The 20,955-nt window shown below is 47.3% G+C and overlaps 5 protein-coding genes across 5 annotated transcripts; 1 reads left to right on the forward strand and 4 right to left on the reverse strand.

Annotated features, from left to right (window-relative positions):
- Positions 1–2,176: 2,176 nt before the first annotated feature.
- Positions 2,177–3,751, reverse strand: H6S33_003031 (uncharacterized protein; the record flags this gene model as incomplete). Its single annotated transcript, XM_044834376.1, has 3 exons — positions 2,177–2,496; positions 2,585–3,567; positions 3,627–3,751. The coding sequence occupies 3 exons, from the start codon at positions 3,749–3,751 to the stop codon at positions 2,177–2,179; spliced, it is 1,428 nt and encodes a 475-aa protein (XP_044692238.1).
- A 4,057-nt stretch (positions 3,752–7,808) lies between these two features.
- Positions 7,809–9,211, reverse strand: H6S33_003032 (uncharacterized protein; the record flags this gene model as incomplete). Its single annotated transcript, XM_044834377.1, has 3 exons — positions 7,809–8,764; positions 8,824–9,107; positions 9,174–9,211. 3 exons carry the CDS (start codon positions 9,209–9,211, stop codon positions 7,809–7,811), a joined length of 1,278 nt encoding a protein of 425 aa, XP_044692239.1.
- A 1,489-nt stretch (positions 9,212–10,700) lies between these two features.
- H6S33_003033 (uncharacterized protein) lies at positions 10,701–11,791 on the reverse strand (the record flags this gene model as incomplete). The annotated part of the gene is made up of 2 exons (XM_044834378.1): positions 10,701–11,501; positions 11,573–11,791. 2 exons carry the CDS (start codon positions 11,789–11,791, stop codon positions 10,701–10,703), a joined length of 1,020 nt encoding a protein of 339 aa, XP_044692240.1.
- Positions 11,792–12,637: 846 nt separating this feature from the next.
- H6S33_003034 (uncharacterized protein) lies at positions 12,638–14,950 on the reverse strand (the record flags this gene model as incomplete). Its single annotated transcript, XM_044834380.1, has 6 exons — positions 12,638–12,820; positions 12,874–13,124; positions 13,176–13,975; positions 14,029–14,432; positions 14,487–14,635; positions 14,752–14,950. The coding sequence occupies 6 exons, from the start codon at positions 14,948–14,950 to the stop codon at positions 12,638–12,640; spliced, it is 1,986 nt and encodes a 661-aa protein (XP_044692241.1).
- A 1,346-nt stretch (positions 14,951–16,296) lies between these two features.
- Positions 16,297–18,445, forward strand: H6S33_003035 (uncharacterized protein; the record flags this gene model as incomplete). The annotated part of the gene is made up of 6 exons (XM_044834381.1): positions 16,297–16,734; positions 17,191–17,285; positions 17,345–17,464; positions 17,520–17,768; positions 17,839–18,133; positions 18,191–18,445. The coding sequence occupies 6 exons, from the start codon at positions 16,297–16,299 to the stop codon at positions 18,443–18,445; spliced, it is 1,452 nt and encodes a 483-aa protein (XP_044692242.1).
- Positions 18,446–20,955: the final 2,510 nt, after the last annotated feature.

Genomic DNA, 20,955 nt, shown 5'->3' on the forward strand with positions numbered 1-20,955 from the left:
AATTCCGTCTTCTTACCTCTAGGATATGATGGAAGGAATAGAAATGATAGGTATTATTAAAAACGTTTTGTTGCGTTCATCATCATCCGGCTAGCTTTGGTGCGATCTGCATCCACGTGGTTGGTCTTTTGGTGTTTACATACCATGTTTCCCCCACCGGACCCGCAAGGCGGCTTACATGATAGGCATCTGGACAAGGAAGCTCAAGCTTAAGATCCTCGCAAACGTCTACTTTGTAGCCCACGTGCATAAGGTGCACGAGCGTGTCTGCTTGGCTATGGAGGGAGCTGTTTCCAAATTGCCCAACATTGGAAAGTGCGGGGGTTACGTAAGACTCCGTTGCGCATACACGCGGCGAAGTCGATTCCTGGAGTGCTCACACCTCTCTGGATACGCACTTTTTCCCGCAGATTTATGATTACCGGTTCTCATGGGTCAATGATATCCCTGTTTCGCGTAACATCGGAAACGTGCAAAGGCCATTGGCTAAGACATGATGGAATATGCCAACCTAAAGAGGCGCTAGAACGACGATCACATTCATTACTCCAGAGTACCGACAAGGAGGAAAACATGAACTATAATTGGAATCGTAGCCACATTTAGGATTTTGGCTCTTTAACTTACTCTACATACCTAATGCGGGGGAATCCCCGAGTTCCGTTCATGTGTGTAGTTCCATGAATCCGGTACCGGTACATACACTCACGATTTAAACGGCCCCGTTGTGGGCAGCAGCTTCTGATTTGCTCTACACTAGCTCATCTGCGACTTGGCTGGGGAGTTTCATACTTGCATTTGGGTCCCTGATGCCTTCTTTAACTACCATTAAGGCTTAGCTTCAAATATGTAACAAGAGTTTTGGAAGCATGATGCGCCATGCATTCGAAATTCACGCATATGGGAGGGGTGTGTTTTAGTCAAAATGTGGTTTTATTCAGGTCTTTATTTACGATTGATAAAGCTCATTAGTCTCCCAAAGCTATTGAATCCCAACAAGGTAAGCTACATATAGTTACGAGTATAATGATAGCGTAACTCGTAACTACTGCACTTAACATATCACTATTGTTATTAGGAAAGTACAGATTGTCCTTACTAGTAAATACACACACATATATAATAGTGTATATCATTCTCTATGGTTAATGCATATTCATTAACAGCCTCTATAACAATATGTTAGTTAATGGGCTGGCGATCTTGTAGCCTGACCGCAACCCAACATAAACAGTTGCTAAAACGTAACGAGTTGTGCCAACCAACATCAAACCTCCATTACCTATGGTAAATACTGAATGCGAGAGAAACGAGTTACATGTACTTATTATAATGGGGCTATGGCCGAGTTTACCGATGACAGCGAAATTTAGTTTATTATTTACTCATTCCGGCCTCGTATCTTAATATATCTATCAGTGGCAAGCCCTGATTGTAATTGTAAGGTTCAGTGCTAGATCTTATCGTGCAATAACCAACTCTAGACATTTTTGCAAGGAAAGTAGTTATTTTATAGAATTTCTTTATACTATATCAGAAGCTCCACGGTAGCCTCACGATCGACATCAGTGATCATGAAATTAAGTAGGCGTTTTAAGACATGGTCGACTGTTATTGCATATCACATCGGCCTAATTAAGGGCCCGTTCGGCAATACGCTTGCCATGATGAGACAACCACCAGAAGTGATTCTGAAAATTCTTCTAGAACCCCCGATATCACAATCTCAAAAACTATGCCATCAAAACCCGATTATCAAAGATTGAAGTTTACCATCAAGCCTGTGTTATGTACAACGGCTGTATTCCCTGACTAAGATATAGCAATATTGGAAAATGTTATATTGGCCTTTTTGCTTCTGAGATCGTAGGTGCGGGCAATCGAATGAGTAATAGGTGAGGGCAAGATTAATATTTTGATCTAAGTATGAGTCACCAACTATCACTCGCTTCATATCATTTCCTCTTAGGGCTAAATTATGATATAAGCTTAACGTAGACTTACCCAATGAAAAGATTATCTCTACCGCTAGCTATGTTACTTTCATTTAGCTCATATATGCCCGTACAAACTACTAAACATGGCCTTTAAATGAAGGAACGGCTTCAAATTGAGAGGCGAGACAGACTGACAGCTAGAATGAATAAGAATTGAAATGAAAAAAAGGAAACAATGTTCACCACCCATCTCCATCTACACTCAATGGGCTTGCCTCGCTCCCGCTATTATTATGGTAAACTGGGATGCTGACCGAAGGTGGGGCTGGTTTCACTGCGGCTTTCCCCTTTCCTTCCTTAGCTACTTTCCAGCCTATAGGACGCGTGCTTGCTTCCTCGTCATTTTCCTCGATCCCTATCTGGATGTCCTCAGCCCGAACGATGGTACGAGTTTTGTGGGTAGAAGTTGTTTGGGAATCGGGCACTTCTGGCTGAATGTCTGTAAGGCCCTTTTCAGCCATTTTTATAACAGCCTGGAGAGTATACGCCGCATCATTGCCTAAAATGCATGAACGGATTGTTAGCAAAGTGATTAGGAACATTGTATATATGAAGCCGGGAGAGTGAAGAATACGTGAATAACATACCTGCATTATGTAAATTCCATGCCTCCAGTTCCAACTCCATCAGAAGGCCACTCAAGCCTCTACCCTGAGTTTCCCACTTAACAGCTTTCCACATAGAAACCGTGTCCATGATTGCCAAATCAGCGATATTTGTAACCTTATATCCAAGCTTTCTCAGATAGTCAATATCTGTCTTGGTGTCATGCCCGACAAGAACAACCCGCCTCTGTTTTTCCTGCTCATCTTTATGACGAAAACAATTCGCAATCACGGTAGGAGCCTCTTTAAGGGATATATAATTAGAAGTTCCGAAATTGAAGTTGTCTGCATTGTCGTTGACAAAATTACCATTACGGAGATGTCGGTTCTCGCTTATCCGGAAGTGATGAGATTCAACAAGCCCTAGAATTTCCTCGGCCCTGGAGCTGGGAATAGTAGGGATGTTGTTTTTTGGTGGCAGGTAATTTGGATGGTTTGTGTCATCGTTGGTATTGATAGCGTATTGAGTATCCCTGGGCGGGAGCCGAGCAGTATCAAGAATTGAAATACCAATCTCCGTGATGGCATTGTGGTTGTATTCATGAGATTCGACATCAACACTCACAAACACTGGTTTGACATTATCTTCAGCAGCATCTTTGTCAAATCCAAGATAGTTAATCGCAGATTTGACTTGCGCTCTCCATCCCTCAAAGTTTTTTCTGCTCTTTTCCCTCTGCCTAAGCTTTTTGTCTATTTTATCCTGGGAGCCTGCTCCACCCCCGTAATTGCCGTCATCAATAAGAGTCAATCCCTTAAGTCGGTCAAGGTCGTCTTTGCTTGCAATTGTTCCTGCAAAGCAAGGCTCGCCTCCGCTGTCAGGGTCGATGCGAAAAGCAACCTTGCTCGGTGAGACGTTTTGGAAAGCAGTAATGCCCGTTTCGGCGGTTATTTGAGCAAAGAATTTCAATATCTGATTGAAATGTAACAAATAGAAATTGTTGGAACTTGTCTCATAATGATAACTGTATGAGTGTGAGAAAAACCTAAAAAAAAAAAAAAAAAATTTAGATGGGAAACTGACACGTCCCAGCCATGGGCAAAAAACGGCTCTGAATCAAAAAACCGAGCAACAACATGTTGATCAGCCTTGGTGAGCTTGTTGTAAGGCCATCGGCGTAGCTTCGATACCTCAAGGTAGAACGCCATGTTGAGGAAAATTAATTGGAATTAGAGGGAGAGTAGGATTGACGGAAGTAATAATGTGTAGTGGGGTTCTTGCTGTTGTCAGGGTTAACGCACGTGCGCACAGCGGGAGGCTTGCAGGATTGGAGGTTCCACAACCTTGCCAAGGCAAAGGGTCAGAGGGCGTAACGAAGAGCCTCAAGAAAAATCTATTTCGAAGCTTCCAACAGGGCTAACTAGAGCTCGGGACACATTCTATATGAGTTAGCCAGGCAAGCGAGCTCCTTTATAGAATGAATTTCTCCTCCGTTCAAAGAAGCGAAACATCTAGAATAAGATAGAGGCTTCAATGTAACGAGATTATGGGATGCCTTGTAATCGTCTAATCTATAAAATTAGTATTCCACTAAGAAGATGTCATGTGGAGAAGTGCGGCGACTGGGAACTAGGCCTAGGCTGCCTTGTGGTACATGTATGTAACTCATCACGGCGGCATTGGTTTAAACCACAGCTGGATCCTTTGAACGCCTTGAATCGTTGTTTGAGTTAATCCCAAAAGGAAAGCTGGATTATCTGGTTCTTTCTTAGGCAACCAAGATATTGTATGTAAATACTCAACGACCAATGCATACCATCAAGGCTGCACAATATTGTTCGGATGCCTAATTTTCTGTGTCGGGCCTGAACGCCGAGTGATGAGACATGACAGAATATAAGCGATTGCCAAGATCCACTAACCATCGCAAGTGTCTACATACATGTAACGTCTTACCGGCTTTAATTTTGCTCTTACTCAGGGCATACCTAAATTTCTCATGGAGAAGATCTTCGCGAAGCAGCGAACAACTTTCATAGCAATCAGTGGTTTTAGAAGGTATCAAGGCAGAAACTCAGTCTTGTGATGTGTCTAACAAACCAATACTTGCACAGGCTGCCAATTTTTTAGGGTTTAGGGGTATCGGTTTGGTTCGACGCCTGCAGCTGGCAGTGCCGGTGATAATAACGAAACGGAAACATTCTTAACGAATAAAAGAAAATATCTGTTAATTATGACCATACATACATACATACATACATGTGCTTGCTTGTGGCTACAATCACGTGAGTAATGAATGCTATTAATACGTTGCAGACCGCTATACCTACAGATTAAGGCATCTAGTCTAGAGCTGTACCCCGCACAAACTCAAATACTCATGCAATTATCTACCTACCTGTATCGCGATTCGAGACAGGAAGTAAAACACCATCTCCCACAAAGATAAGTAAGTTTACTGGGTTCCACAATACACACTTCATCCGATATTAGTGGTGGCTAACCTTTGCAATTATAACTAAGTGGCTGAAACATCGAAAACTTTGGAAAGCCCGCAACGCACTGCGACTGTAGAGATCGCTTCTCAGGGCGATATCATGATTGAAATGACATCCTCGATGGGCCTTGCAACTCTTAGAGTGGCATCTCAAGTTCTCTGCACTACATCGCCGGTCTTCCGAGCCATGCTTGGTAACTCTTCGCGTTTTAAAGAGGCTTGTGAGCTTCGGGAAAAAGCCGACAGCTCTGAGCCCTATAAACTTACCCTTGTTGAGGATAGTCCAGAGGCCCTTGGTGTTATCCTCCTAGCTCTGCACTGCCAAAACGACCGTGTACCCCAGAGTCTAAGTTTCGAACAGCTAAACAACCTAGCAATCGTATGTGATAAATATGATTGCGCCGTGGGGGTATTGCCGTGGGTAGATATATGGACGAAGCGTTGGAAACCGTACGCCAATACTAAAGGATATGAGAGGTGGTTGTTTATAGCCTGGGTTTTCGATATACGGGACGTGTTCGAGAAACTTTCAAAGAAATTCATACTTGAGGGATATTGTCAGACGTCTGCTCCTAAGTATTTAGTGGTGGGGCCAACTAAGTACTTGGATTGGATGATGTTACCGGGGCATATCACGAGTAAGTTATCTCTTCATGCATATCTTAAAGATATTGAGATTTTATAAGCCTACTAAATCATATATAACTGTCACTTTAAGAAGAGATATATAACCGAAGAAACAAATGCGTCAAGTCTATGTCTGAAGCTACGTTCTCCTGCCGCGAACAGTATTTAACCTCTTGGGGGAAGGCAATATGTAAATGCGCCACCCCTAGCGAAGGTTGTGATGCAATGATTCTTGGTTCTCTGATGAAAGGGTTTCAATCTCTCGGTATCGCCAAGGATTTTGACCAGTTCACTCTGAAGAGCATCAAACAAATGTCTGAAGGAATCGAAAAGCTCAGGATTGAATTCATTCCGCCTATATCTAAAGATCCCTACTACTCGCGGTCTGGGCACAAAGATAAATGTGACCCTATCCCTCGCCTTAAGGCCGAAATTAACGCAATCGTCGGCCAGATAAAAGGACTCGACTTGATATCTTATAAACCCAAAAAAACCAAAGCCGCAGCCGCGGGGTGGAATATTTTCACATATATATAGTCAATAGGTACAGCCTGTCTAATTGATTTTTTTACTGATGCGGTTCTAATATTTCACGATAAGTGTGAGACAGGCTATCTTAGGATATTATTCCCACTGGGCGGCAAGGCGGGTTGACCACTTCATAAAACATGCTAAACTGCCCTTCACTGTTTCGTTTGGGTTTGGAATACACTCGAGAGTTCAAATTAAGTACGTACCCCTGATGACGTAACGAAACGAAATAATGTACTTTGCTGGATTAAACTAGTCATAAGTCCTTTATTATTAATGCACAACTTCACAAGCCCGCATTACCCCCTAAAGTCCGTGTTTCTTCCCCCCCCAAATTCATATTCTTTCAAATTAGCCCAAAGAGCGGTTTTAATTAGCCTGAGGTGAGGAGTTCAGGTTCAGCTGAGGAGAACGAACTCATGTTGCACTAGCCGGTAGAACATCAAAAATGGTGTCAAATCATAAATAAGGATTTGTTTTAATTACGCTTTAACTTGTAGAAAGGGACAGTATCAGTCTCTAAATCCATGGAAGGGAGATGTACGTACGTGACCGCGCTTTCATACTAGTTAAAATCAAAAGATCATCTATATGTATTTAGTAGCCTTAAGGGATAGGACTACATGTAGCGCTAGCATACTAGTCTTGAGTCATGATATATCACTCGGTCTATCGTTCTCTGCCCAACTACATATAGCCACATATATTATGTAATGTAACCACTATTTGATTCCATTCTTTCGCATCACTCACGGGTTCCGAATAGTTAGGAGCTAGTCTTAAAAGTTAACCAACCCAAATCACATTCATGACCAGACTAACTCACCGCCAGTGGCCAAGCAAGATCGTTGAGCTCTTACTGTTTGTGAGTGGCCGAGCTCCCATCCACAGATGGACAGTCAACCTACACCTTCTAGCTACGCCCTATACTTCGAAACCAGCCCGAGAACCTTAATCTCGTGAATAACTACCAGCTATCCAAGTCCAAAAAGACAGAAAAACAATAGGCTGCCCTGGACATAATTTAAATGTGAGTCTAGTGGCCTGAGTTAGTTGCGGCCTCAAGCTGAGTAACTTAATTCTGGCCTATAAGCTCAAAAACAAAGCCTCGTGGGTGGGTATTCCGTTTGCCCACAATGCTGGTGAGTTGACATGATGAGATTGTCAGAAGGTGAATCGCCCGGCCAGACTGTGCATGGTTTTTGAAGCATCAGTATAGGTGCAGGTTATGAACACGTCGCTACATAGACCTTATCTAGAACCTCGTGTATTCTTCTACGGATCTCAAACTTACACCACTAACACGGCTGGGTGATATGGGCTCTTTTTTTGAGCAACTGCTTCCTCTTAGGCACGTTGTAGATCCGGCGAAGAAGGGGATATAAGGTGATACTACAGGGTGATTATATGCTAGATCATTAATCCCTCCCCAAGGATAGCAGTATCGGCAAGCTTTTTCCTCACACCATATTATCATTTGCAGCTCTAAGAATGCAGTTTTTAACCCAGTAAACCTTGCTCAATAACGCTATCGCTATCTATTATACACATCGTAAGCTCTACATCTCTACTCTCCCCTCCTCCCTTTACAAGGACATCCTCGATCTAAATTAATAGATCCCAGGAATGATCCTATACTTCACAATCTCCGTATACCTCTTCCAGTCCTCGCCATACTTCGCCTTACACTTCGCCTCGTCCCTCCTCTCCCTGTGCACCAGCAGCACCGCAAAATACGCCACATAAAAGTATGTGATCGGGGTGCCAAATCCCGTCGGCAGACACCACGCCCACGCCATGATCCAGTCCCCAAGGTAGTTGATGTGCCTCGAGACACCCCACCAGCCCGAAACCATCAACTTCGAGCCCGACTTTGTCTCGATATACTTGATATCCTTCACCTTGGGATCTTTCGGGTTCGTTCGGAAGCTGTTTTTCGTGCTGTTCGCGTTGCGGAAGATGTAGTAGCCCGCACCCTGCACCGCCAGGACCCCGGTAAGACCTAGGTACCCCAGGTCGACAGGGTGGCTGGCGAGATATCTTGCCTGCAGACAGTAGGTGAGTGGCAGCCAGCACAGGTCGCCGAATGCCAGCATGAACCCGAATCCATCGGTGGTGATATCCATCGTTGTCAGGACGGCGGGCTCGTTGTAGAGCGCGTCAAAGACGTACCAGAACTGGAAGACGTTGACGAGGACTATCGAGTCGGACACGTACCCGTGGGTGTTGTATTGGTGGGCGAGGAAGGCAAAGTTGAGGATTGGCCACATGATCATTCCGGGGCGGAGCTCGCAGAAGGACTTGAGGTCGAGGTTGTGGATGCGCGGGTTGAGGGGCCGCCCGATGAACCAGTCGTAGAGGATGTTGCCGGTGTTTGTGGCGAGGAGCTCGCCGGTGAAGAAGGAGGAGGTGTAGCAGTAGACAGACATGGTGAGCGCGAAGAGGAGTGTGCCGGTGATGAGTTGGAGGAAGTTGTCCCAGATGAAGGCCCATAGCCACCAGTTGAAGCCTTCCATGTACGTCATGGCACCGCAGTAGCTGAGGACCAGCATGAAGGATTCGAAACCTACGGGCGGTCAGTTGGCTAAAGGTCTCTAATTGGGCCCGGGGGTTATGCAAAATTACCATTAAGTTTGTACTTCAACCTCGTGCCGTCCTTCAACACAGTCCCCAGCACGGTCTTCCCGGGAAGAATGTACTGCAGCGCGACAAGACCGAACCAGTATGCAACGTAATAGGCTGTCACTTTGGACGAGAAAATCCCTGACCAGCCCGGCCATACCTCAGTCTTGAAGTGGCCGATGGGGTCCGAAAGGAGGGCAGGATTGGGGCATCCACCCTCATTGCACGCAAAGTAGAGCGCATATGTGACGAACGGTGTTCCGAGTGTTACCCCCAAGGCTCCTATACTATCCGGGTGTTAGAAAAAGAAGCTCAATTGCTGTGAACAGCTTAAGGGGGTCGCGTTTTCTTACGGGCCACCGAACTCGTACTCGAGTCCGTCAATCGCCATTGTTGCTTCTACAGATGCTGTTGTGAGGTGATAGAGACGAAGAGACACCCAATTGACTCGACTTGACGTGAGACGAAAGAAAGTGTTGTGGTGGTGAAGTGGACAGAATACGTTATCTGGGGTCGATTGTTGAACTTATATCCCTGGGCCCCCCTGGCTGGCGCGTGCCCCAGTCCGGATAAGTGAATAAACTGCAGCCAGGGAAAAGACCCGCGATTGGTCGGGTTAGCTAGACAACACTTGGCGCGGCTGTCCCTGAGATGTTTCACCCCTTCCAGAAGAACGCAGATCGTCGAAATGGCCTTATGTTCGGCCGCGAAGCTTCCGGGGGAGCTAGGTGGGCGCGCTAGAATCCTTTGGGAACAATATTGGATTCGAGATTCGAGAAACCCATACTCTAGTCAATACCATCCATACCCCCTCCTCCGGCCCTCCCCTCTTTTCTCTTGCATACGTACCGCAGCCAGGGGTTTTTGTTTTTTGTTTTCCCACCGCTTCGGCACTTGGCCCGTGCATTTACGGGAGGTGATGTCGACATAAGCTTGAAAAGACATACGGATTGACGAGTACGAATGCGAGACTCTCTCGGATAAGTGGTCTTCCGTGGATGGTATGATACATCCCTCATAGAAGACTGGGCGATGAATAATGCCAAAGAAGCAAGCAGATGAGTTCTTGGTGCATCCAGAACGAGAACGAGAACGAGAACGGGTTCTAGTTAATTCAAACCCAGAAACAAGACAAGCTATGCACGCCCTGGGTGTAAAGATATGGGTGCGCGTACAGCTTCCTTATGCAGCATGCACTTATGGACTGTTATTGGGTAATATGACAGGAGGGGTGGGACTACATAGCCTATGTTGTTGTTGCTGCTCGGGCAGGCGAGTGACTTTTCATGATACGCGGAGCAGTGTGGGTAACAAGTATTGCGGGCTTGCCAGTGGCAATCAGTTGGATTTAAATTGACAGCAGCAAACAAGCACTATCATCGCGGTACTTGGTCAGCGTAGGATCGAACGACAGCCGGTGTATTGTGGAGATGGCCATTTTATGTGCCGCTTGGTTTCGATATACCTAGCGCTCAGGTGCCCGGACGAGAAGTGCCTTTTACTTTGTGGGCGGTGAATATTGGCACAGTTTATAGACGAACGACAATCTGGATAGCAGCATACAGCACTGACTATCCCAATCACCAGAGGCTGCTATTTAGAGCCAGGACGAAAAAAAGGAACAAGAAAAGGAAAACCGATGACCAGAACAACAACACGCATGTTCAATTTTCAGAGCTACTAGCTAAGTGACAATGTTTGCCTCAGCAGGGTCAATGATATCTATCCACAGTTTCTAAGCTATGTATCCGAGCAACTCCGCAAGCACCAATAACAAGAAGAAAGAAAAAGACTAAATCAACAACTTTTTTCCGAGTGATCGCATATGATTTATTTTACAAAGCGCCTCCATCCCGCGCCAGCCTAACTGCCTACCACGCCTACGGATCCCCCGCATCAACCATATCCTCCACCGCCTCCACCGCACCACCGCCCCGTCCTCTCCCCCTGCCACCCCTACCCCTCCCTCTCCCCCCTCTCCCCTTCCCCCTCGGCGCCGGCCTCCCCCTCAACGCCTCCGGCAACTCCCTCACCACCCTCCCCCCCTCCCACAACACCCCCAACTCCCCCCTGCGATCCACAACCTTCACCACAAACCTCAGATCCAAAAACCCCCCCTCATCCCCCTCCGTCAACACCACCCCATTAGCGCTCATCCAAAACGCAAGCCCGCCCTCCGCCGCCGCGCGCACAACATCAACATACACAAGCACCTCAGCGTCCGCGCGCATCCCCGAGATGACCCCCGTCTCGGCGGCCGCAAGGTGGATGTGGTTTCGCCCCATGCGCGAGAGATGCCCCGACGCCACGATCGCCTCGTAGGCGCCGTAGAAGGTGCCGTGCACGGCGACCGGCAGCGTGGCGGGGTCTAGCGGCGTGAGCTGCAGCGACTCGGAGGAGAGACTGATGGAGTGGCCCTGGTTGGCGCGGATCAGGTATTGGGAGGGGTCGGCTGCTGCGGCGTCGGTGGCTGCTGCGGATGATGGGGCTTCGGTGACGGTTAGGTCTGCGATTCCTGCTGCGGCGGCGGCTTCACTGCCTTCGGCGGCGGCGGCGGGAGCGTTGGAGGGCACCACGGTAGACGCGAGAACGAGCGTGTACCGCTGCTTGTCATTGTCCTTCACGATCTGCTGCAGCCGCAGGAACGTGAGGCCCAGTTTCTTGAATTTCGGCATCGCGAGCTATTCACACATCCACACCCGTCAGTCCTTCCTTCTTTCCTTCCGTTCCCTTCTCTGTGCTCGCAACTCACCAGTTCCGCGGCATTGGCATACCCATCGCTACGCAGCTTCAGCCCCTCCTTCTCGGCGGCGTGGCGGAGCGTGAGACTAAGCGCCTTTGAGATTGCGCGGTCCTCGTTGTTACCGCCGCCGCCGCCGCCTCCTCCTCCACGGCTGCCTCCACGACCTCCACGGCCTCCGCGACCGCCGCGGCCGCGGGTGGGGGCTTGTGCTGGTGGGGTTTCAGACATTGGTTGTGCTGGTGTTGTTGCGGATCGCTGTGCGGTTGACGATGGTCCTTGCGAGGTTGTGGTATGTGGTGCGGGGTGCGGGGTGCGGGGTGCTGCTGCTCCGAGTGGCAGATGATATGCTGCCCTCATGTATGGTGGGGTGGATTGCAGGATGACTCGCAGCTGTGAATTGTGGTTGTTGCGACTCACCCACCACCACCCGCGCACGGGCTCAGATCGTGTAACCGGGCGATCTACGCCTGGCGACAGATGGCTACAGATAGCTAGCTAGCTACATGTATGTAAGTACATAATGTGCATACAGCCAACTGCGACTGGTGCTCTGCAGCGCGGTTTGGGACCGCACAGTAAGCATCAGGGACTCGCTATTGGCCTTGGGCGGGGCAGCAGCAGCAGCAGCAGCAGGCCATTCGGGTGTCTTGCCAATGGCCCCCCCAGGGGCTCTCACATAAAACACTCAGAGAGAACCCCCCCACACAGCGGGGGACACCACCCAGCACTGCGGTCAGCATACTTGCTTTATCTAACTGGGCCAGAATCGTCGATTCCTCGATGAGACCTGGCGCGTGATACATGAACAGTAAATACATAGCACAATGGCTCAATGGCTCAATGTCGCGGCATTCGTTCTTCGGGGGTCACAGAATATTCAAACAGAACCACGATCCATGCTGTGGTGTATCAGGTATAAAAATTCACAAATGATGTGTTCACAATAACATAATTCCATTCCTGCCCTTCAACGCTCTAGAACCATGAAAAAGAAAAAAGACGTTTCGACATTCCCACTTTTGTCTACTGAGTATATCCATATTTTTTTTGTACCTTTTTTTCTTCAGTTTTAATTTAAAGAGTAACCTCCACTCTGCCCTCGTTTCCGGGGGCGTTTCCTTGGAGGTTGGGGAGCAGGTAGGTAATGTCATCCCAAGGATGCCTGTAGAGGCCGGTCCTGAGTCTCTTCTGGTCAAGGTAATGGGCAATCAAACCAATGGAACGTCCGAGGACAAAGAGACCGTTGAGAACACCCATCTGTAATTGTGTTAGTAGGCTTCTAGCGGACATGTATAAAGTGGGTGACTCACTCTCAGGTAGTCTTCGGCCTCCTCTGCGGAGAAGGCACCGCAGTTTCTGATGAGATCAACGAAGCAGACGGCGACACATCCGTCGACGTTGAGAATCAAGTTGTCCTTCTTGCTTGTGGTGACGGACTCGACGGCAAGGGCGTAGTCCAAGAGCTTGTGTGATGGGAATCGCTTCAAGACGAATTCCTTAACAAGCTCCACACGGAGATCGGGGTTGTTTCGGGACTTGACCTTGTGACCGATACCAGGAACTTCAAACTAATTAGCACTATACACCATACAGCACTAGAAATAAGACTTACTGAGCTTGTTCTGCTTCCTCATGGTGTCAACAAAGTCTCTGGGGCTCAGGCCCTTGTCGAAAGCGCCGGTGAACTCAGCGGCAGCTCCATCAAGAGCACCACCGAACCTCTCTCCAATGGTCAACAGACCAGAGACCAAAGCGGAGATCAAGTCCTTTCCAGCTCTGGTAGTAATGATGGTGTTCATGGCACCAGAGACGGCAGGACCGTGATCAGCTGTCAACATCAAAACCATCTCCAAGAACTTGGAAGCATAGTCTGGCAGACGGCGACGGAACCACAGCAGAGACATAACACCTCCGATACCAATCTCCTCCCTGAAGACATCTGAGATGGGCATACCAGCGTACAAGAGCTCCTGACCACGGTCGTCGGAGATGGTGGAGATGAAGGCAGCTGGCTTACGAACAAGACCAAGCTCCTGGGCCCATGAGTAATCGATGGGGATCTTTGGTGGGATCGGCTCTGGCTGGGGAACAATGGTTCCAGCAGCGACGAGTCCCTGGTAAACCTCCCTCAAAGTCTGAGGGAAGTCTTCGAAAGTCTCGGGAACATGGAAACCAGCTTCACGCATAGCAGCGTTCTTGCTGGCAGCTGTCTCGAGCTGTGAGTTGGCAAACGAACCGGCATGTCCGAACTGCACCTCAGTCTTGAACATAGAGGCACAGGTTCCAATAGCCCAGGCAACGATAGGCTTAGTGATGGCACCGGTCTTGACAGCTTCGATAACACGGTACTCTTCTACACCTCCGACCTCACCAAGAAGAACAAGGATTTTGCACTGAGGATCGGCTTCATATCTAAACTACTTGTCAGTAACAGATCCAGATTCAGATCAGCAATAAGAGCTTACCTCAACAAGTGCTCAATGAAAGTGGTTCCTGGGTATCTATCTCCTCCAATGGCAACACCCTCGTAGACACCGTTTGTGGTTGTAGAAATAATATTGTTCAGCTCGTTGGACATACCACCAGACTTGGAGACGTATCCAACAGACCCGGGGCGGTAGAGCTTAGATGCGACAATGTTGTCCATCATACCACCAGTGTTACCAATCTTGAATGAACCGGGCTTGATACCACCAACGGTTGCAGGTCCAATGATAGTAATCCCCTTTTGCTGGGCAATGTGCATAATCTCACGGGCACGTCTCTCCGGAACACCCTCAGCAATGATGGCAATGGTCTTGATTTGCGGCTTCGCCATCAATTCCAAGGTGGAGCTGTACACTGAACGAGAACTGGCAAAGTTCACGACCTATTCATATTAGACAATATGTACGAGGGTTTCTGCTTCTCCGGGAAACCTTACAGTGTCAACTTCGGGGTGCTTCTCACAAGCCTTGTCCACGGCCTGGTAGACGGGGAGAAGGGTCTCAGAAGTTCCCCAGTACATCTTTGAAACGAATTGTCCTCCAAATGGGTAGATGATACCAGCTACACTGGGGGTTGAACGCTTGCCTATCGAGTGAAACAGTGTAAGAATATTTCTCCATCAACTGCAGCGCTGAAAATGATAGAAAACCATCTCAATTCATCATGTGCACTAAGCTATTCATCAAGGTTAGGACACCTACAAATAAAGTCGAAATCCAGCATTCCCTGGCATGCTTTGGGCTGCAGTCCATAGACAAAAGCACGAGTTTTGGGGTGGAAAAGAGTGTGCTCTGCTTGGGGAGATCTCGGACGGGAGGGAGCGGTGAAACGGCGAATGTTGTCATTTGCAGAGGCTTGCTTGCCATCAGCAGAGGGGGGAGCGAGAGTTGCAGCAGACATCTCGAAAGCTCAAATCTTAAGATTGGAAGGGTCAGCAAAATCAATGGCGAAGGTTGAAGAGATGAATTGAAGCTTGGTGTAGATAATGGATGGAATTGAAAAAGAGCAAGCAATGGTGAGAAATAGGAGTGAGGTGGGGGGAATAGCAAGGTCAATCTAGCGCGCAATTGCAACCAGAAAGAACACCCAATGCAAGTACAACAATGCACTGCATACACACACACTCTTCTTTACTCCTCGAGCTTTCCAGCTGAACCCCTCACTTGGTCTCATGCAAGTCCGACACCTCACAGAAAACTCAAACGGGGAAGCGGGGAGATTCTCAACTTACCAATTCAATTCGTTTTAACAAGTCAAAGAAGGAGGTGGGAATGATGGGGTGGTGTGAAGAATTAGATAGTAGACTGGTTGTAGCCTCGAAGTCAGTGAAGGTGCGGGGAGGAAGTGGATGGGGTTTTGAATGCCAGAACTCACAAGATGTATGCCAGGACAACGAGGTGGAGAAAGACGAGGGGCGAGATGAGAAGAAGAGTAGGATGGAGAATGGAGTGAATGGAAAGAACGGAGAAATAGGAACGAGGTCGGGGACGTGAAGGAGTCTTTCTTCTTTTTTCGGCTGTTGAATCCAAGCCCAGATCGTTGGGGACATTGGACCCGGAGCGTCTGGCCCGTTGGTCGCGAACCTGGACCTGCAAGGCATGCGCTACATTCCAAAAATCACTGTGTTCTGTTGGGACCCGTAAAACACCCTGAGCCAAACGACGAATAACTCGTTTTGGTGATAACGCGGGGGTTCTATCGTGGCGTAGGTGTGGCTTTAACGCACTAGGATGTCGATCCTAGCCCAAAATAGCTATAGTGGGGTAGCAGGGTCCGAGGTGGGCTAATAGTGGGCTTACTCGGGGTTGGTACACCAGACCCATATGAGCATAAGTTTACCCCGAAATGGGAACATACCGAGACCCAGCTTAATTATCTGACCAAAGTAGGGGGATAGTTTCCCTGTCCCCAACTTGTTCAATTTGGGGGGCCGCGAAAAAAAAACTCGAAGCCCAACGAATTGAATCGGCGTAACTGCAGTTTGCTGTCTCTGCAGCTCTCAACCGAAGTCCCGTATTTCTCCCAGGGTAGGCTGTTGCTTCACACCCCTCCCGTTTTCTCAAAGACTCAAGACCAGCCCGCCAACCCCACACCTCTCCTGAACTTCATCAATTGACCTGTTTCCTCCTCCTCTTCTTCCCCCTCTTCAATCTCCAATTCAATTCCATCACCTCCATTTCCATCTCCATCTCCATCTCCATCTTTCTCTTTCCCGTTGCTTTTGACATTTTATCCACCACTTCACAATGTCTGCTAAATCCATCCACGAGGCCGACGGGAAGGCCATCCTCAACTACCACCTCACCCGTTCTGCTGTCATTGCTCCATCAACTCTCCCTCCTCCCCCTCACAATGCTCCACCAAAGCTTGCTTCTCTGTTCTTTGGTGAGGGATCATCCCCCTCCGCTGTCTGCGATGCCGCCGAGCAGCAGTACCCATGGCTTCTTGAGCAGGGTGCCAAATTCGTCGCGAAGCCAGATCAGCTTATCAAGAGACGTGGAAAGGCCGGATTGTTGACTTTGAACAAGACTTGGGCTGAGGCACGTGCTTGGATTGAGGAGAAGGCCGGGAAAGAGGTTCAGGTCGAGACTGTCAAGGGCTACCTAAGGACATTCTTGGTTGAGCCATTCTGCCCACACAAGTCTGAAGAGGAATACTACATCAACATTCACTCAGTTAGAGAGGTTAGTTTTTAGTTCTCCCCTTGTTCCGTTATTCCTACAACCAAGCACCGTCCTTTCCGTTCTCTTTTTCGTATATAGCATGGCGTCGTATTTCGTGTTTTGCATGTTTTGTTGTTGGTGGTGGTCGGGTTGCCGTTGGATCGCGGGAGCTTAAAAGCTTTATGTACTCTCGGTCGAGCGGATGTCTCCCTTCCAACGGCGATTTCTTCGGAAGGCTGCACCATCACTTCCCTGTATAAGACCCTGCATTGCAGCCGTTTTCTCGCTTATCGGGCTTCTTTCAGTTTAATTACCCGACATAAATGGCCTCGATCTGCATTTTTATATATTTGTCTTTTCCTCATTTGTCTTGTTTTCTAGAAGCTTTTTGGTGGCTTTCTGTTGCTAAAAAGTGGTGATGATTTATTATCATGCCCGAAACAAACAACTAAACAACCACTAACATGCGTTATATAGGGTGACTGGATCCTCTTTACTCACGAGGGAGGTGTAGATGTTGGTGATGTCGACGAGAAGGCCGAGAAGCTTTTGATTCCTGTTGATCTGTCACAGTCAGTTTTACTACCAGAGTCTGCACATTATCTTTATTTTTACTAACTCATTGTTCTAGATACCCATCAAATGAGGTTATTGCTCAGACCCTCTTGAAGAACGTTCCTTCAGGTGTGCACAACGTCCTTGTAGACTTCATTACAAGACTTTATGCTGTCTATGTCGACTGCCAGTTTACGTCAGTTCCCTTGCACTCTCAGACTATTGATATAATTCTAAACTGAACTTTATAGTTACCTTGAGATCAACCCCTTGGTCGTTATTCCCAACGAGGATAAAACCTCCGCCCAGGTCCACTTCTTGGACTTGGCGGCAAAACTTGATCAGACTGCCGAGTTTGAGTGCGGTGCCAAATGGGCTATTGCCAGAAGCCCTGCTGCTTTGGGACTGAGGCCTGTTGGGAGCGACACTGTTTCTATCGATGCTGGTCCACCAATGGAGTTCCCGGCTCCCTTCGGCCGTGAGCTGACCAAGGAGGAAGCGTAAGTCATTGTCCACTTTGAAATCTAAATATGATTAAAATCAGACAATGGAGATTAACTTGTTCATTAGTTACATTGCATCCCTTGATGCTAAGACCGGTGCTTCCCTTAAGCTGACCGTCCTTAACCCGGTCGGACGAGTGTGGACTCTCGTTGCCGGTGGTGGTGCATCAGTCGTTTACGCCGACGCCATTGCCTCATCTGGTTTCTCCAGTGAGTTGGCTAACTACGGAGAGTACTCTGGTGCCCCCACTGAGGGACAGACATACCTCTATGCCCGCACTGTCTTTGATCTTATGTTGCGCGCACCTATCCACCCCGAAGGCCGTGTTCTCTTTATTGGTGGTGGTATTGCCAACTTCACAGTAAGCCTTCTCCTATGTTCCGGTAACCTTTTGCAAAGCTAACATTTTTTACTATAGAACGTTGCATCTACTTTCAAGGGTGTTATTCGCGCTCTTCGTGAATTTGCTCCCGTGTTCATTGAGCACAAGGTTCAGATCTGGGTCCGTCGTGCTGGTCCCAACTACCAGGAGGGATTGAAGAACATCAAGGCTGTTGGACAGGAGCTGAAACTGGACATGCATGTCTATGGACCAGAGTGCCACGTTTCTGGTATCGTGCCCATGGCTCTCCTTGGCAAGAACATTGGAAACATTCAGGAGTACAGCGGTTAAATCAGGTGTTTTCTTTGGACTATTGGGAGAAAAATAAATATAGTTAAATCGGATCATTAGAGAAAAAATATCCTGGCTTTCTTTTTTCAAGCGAATATGGAATTCATGGTTTCTTTCATTATTCAGAACTAGTGATGGTTTATGACAGATTAGGGGAACTATCACCCTCAATTAGATACATGTAGCTTTAAGATACCCAAAGATACCATGCCTTCGAATTATTGCTACTTCTACCGGTTGTAATACTGGTAGATGGTTAGCTTCATGGATTATCACCCGCTGTTGATAGATAGTTGAGGTCTATTAAGGTAACATGACGTCTTTCGGCTACGATCTTATTATAAAGATTTTCTTATGTTGACAACACGCCCGAAGTGGTGTATTAGGCTATATTACTTACGCTCATCGTCTTGGCACCAAACCTTAGCTCACACATAAATATGACGTTCACATATATCTCATTGTTAGATATACAGCTAGCCTTGGCATTGATTTTAAGACAAACTTCAAGATCTCGAAAGAGGACAATAGCGCATCTAGCCATAACCCATTTAACACATGTACATACAAAACCTTCACGTTCACACCTTGTACCACCGCGCAATGTCTCTATCCCGCATCTGGATATCCCTCTACCCCCACCCCTTAAAAAAAAGGCCTCATTTCCATTGCATTCCATCCCATTCCGATACAGTCACCCGTGTAGATAAGGTAAAAAGACGGTCAAGAAGCTCACCAGCCACAGTTGGTATTAACTCGGGGTTTTTATTATTTTATTATTCTCAACACCGGGTGACATCCCTCGGGCCTCGGTCCACCTGAATACTCCGATCCTACACGAGTTCATCGGGAATAGGGCGGGTGCTGGCGAGCTGACTGAGGACAGAGTAAGTACATGAGGGTACTTTGGTACATGTGAAACCTTGGCGTTCACCGGTTGGTTGATGTATGTTTCGTTTCGGCCCGGTCATGGGTGGTCACTCGGGGTAATTTCAGCTCGTGATGTAAGTCAGGTATTTTAGATACAGGAACAAGGAACAACGGGTATGATATAAACATGGGGACCATCCCTCATTTCTTTCGCGCTATTCTACTCTATCAAACTACCGATCTTGAATTGTGTGTCTTTTCCAAAAATGCGGTTCGCCGATCACCTCAACCATCAACCACCAACGATTTCCTCCGGGCAAAAGTCTATCAATAACATCCCCCATACCAACCCTCAAGGAAAAGGTTATGGAGATGCGGGGAATCGAATCCCGGACTGCTTCTATGCTAAAGAAGCATTATACCCTAAACCACATCCCCATTGAAACAAACCGGCAATATATCAAACTTCAACTTTTTTCAAACAAACCTCGAAGAATTTTAAGCATAAAATCCGTCAATGGAGCCCTCATAGATTCTCATACACGATTGCAGCACCCGAATTACTAATTTCTTAAAAGTCTTGGCACAAAGAATACTGAGTAATGTCTATTATTAGACGAATATTACCGCATGCGGATATAATGTCGGGATCCATGTCTTTCTCGTATTCATCAAAGGAATTAAGATAACTGTAGCATGCCGTGTTGGATGTTACTAAACATTCACCACGACCGTATGATAGTCGAAATTAACGTGGTACAGAGCCAGCTCGACTTTCGAGGGTGGGGACTCAGATGTTGGATGAAAGGCCCGTGAGCTCGTGCCAAGGTCAATGATTGGAATGCAGAATATTTGGTGTAGGATGCAACAAATGCGTAAGTACAGACCCGAGTGATCAAAAAAGCCGTCCAATTGGACAAAATAGTTTGAATTACGTTTGCCGTTGCATTGCGGCGATGATGATGACGGTATTGTGGTTTCGAAGGCGCCTTGAGGTGGGATAGTGGGGTTCGTAGATCGTTCGTAGATCACTCGTCTCATCCTATATATAAGTGGATCAAAATGCATAAGGTGTTAAATGATACACTTAGACTTGTGTATTTAAATATTTCAATGTCCAGTGAAAATTGAGGATTTATATGATGATGTTTTAATGTGGTACACGGAGCCGGGGGGGAGGCAAAAGAGGCTGCCTCGAGGTGCGTCCGATTCAAGGAAAAACCTTGCTCTATTCAAGAAAAGAGGGGTGATTCTTTGAGCGCTGAAAGCTTTCAAAGCAGATATAAACTATCTATAGGGCAGCTAGTGATCTATAATTACTGTTATAGAAGCCACCACCCCGAGTTTATCAAAGCATCGATGCATCCAGTGTACAACGATAAGATGCATGACCCCCGTGACTTGACATATGTCATAGGTGTTTTATATCGTGGCGATGCATATGCGTCGGGAAAGCTAAGAGGATTTCGAGTTGTCCAATTCTTATTATAGTGCGTAATTTGAGGTTTTTGTTGGAAATATAACTCGAGACCCGGGGGTGATCATATATTCTCAGTACTTAGAAGAGTGTCGTGCGTGTCACAGAAGTTTATGCGCAAGCCGGCTAACACTTGTTTGTAGTGCGTTCTCCCCCTGAGACA

This window comes from Morchella sextelata, assembly GCF_020137385.1.
Source record: "Morchella sextelata strain SCLS chromosome Unknown scls_14, whole genome shotgun sequence".
In the NCBI taxonomy this organism is placed as follows: Eukaryota; Fungi; Ascomycota; class Pezizomycetes; order Pezizales; family Morchellaceae; genus Morchella; species Morchella sextelata.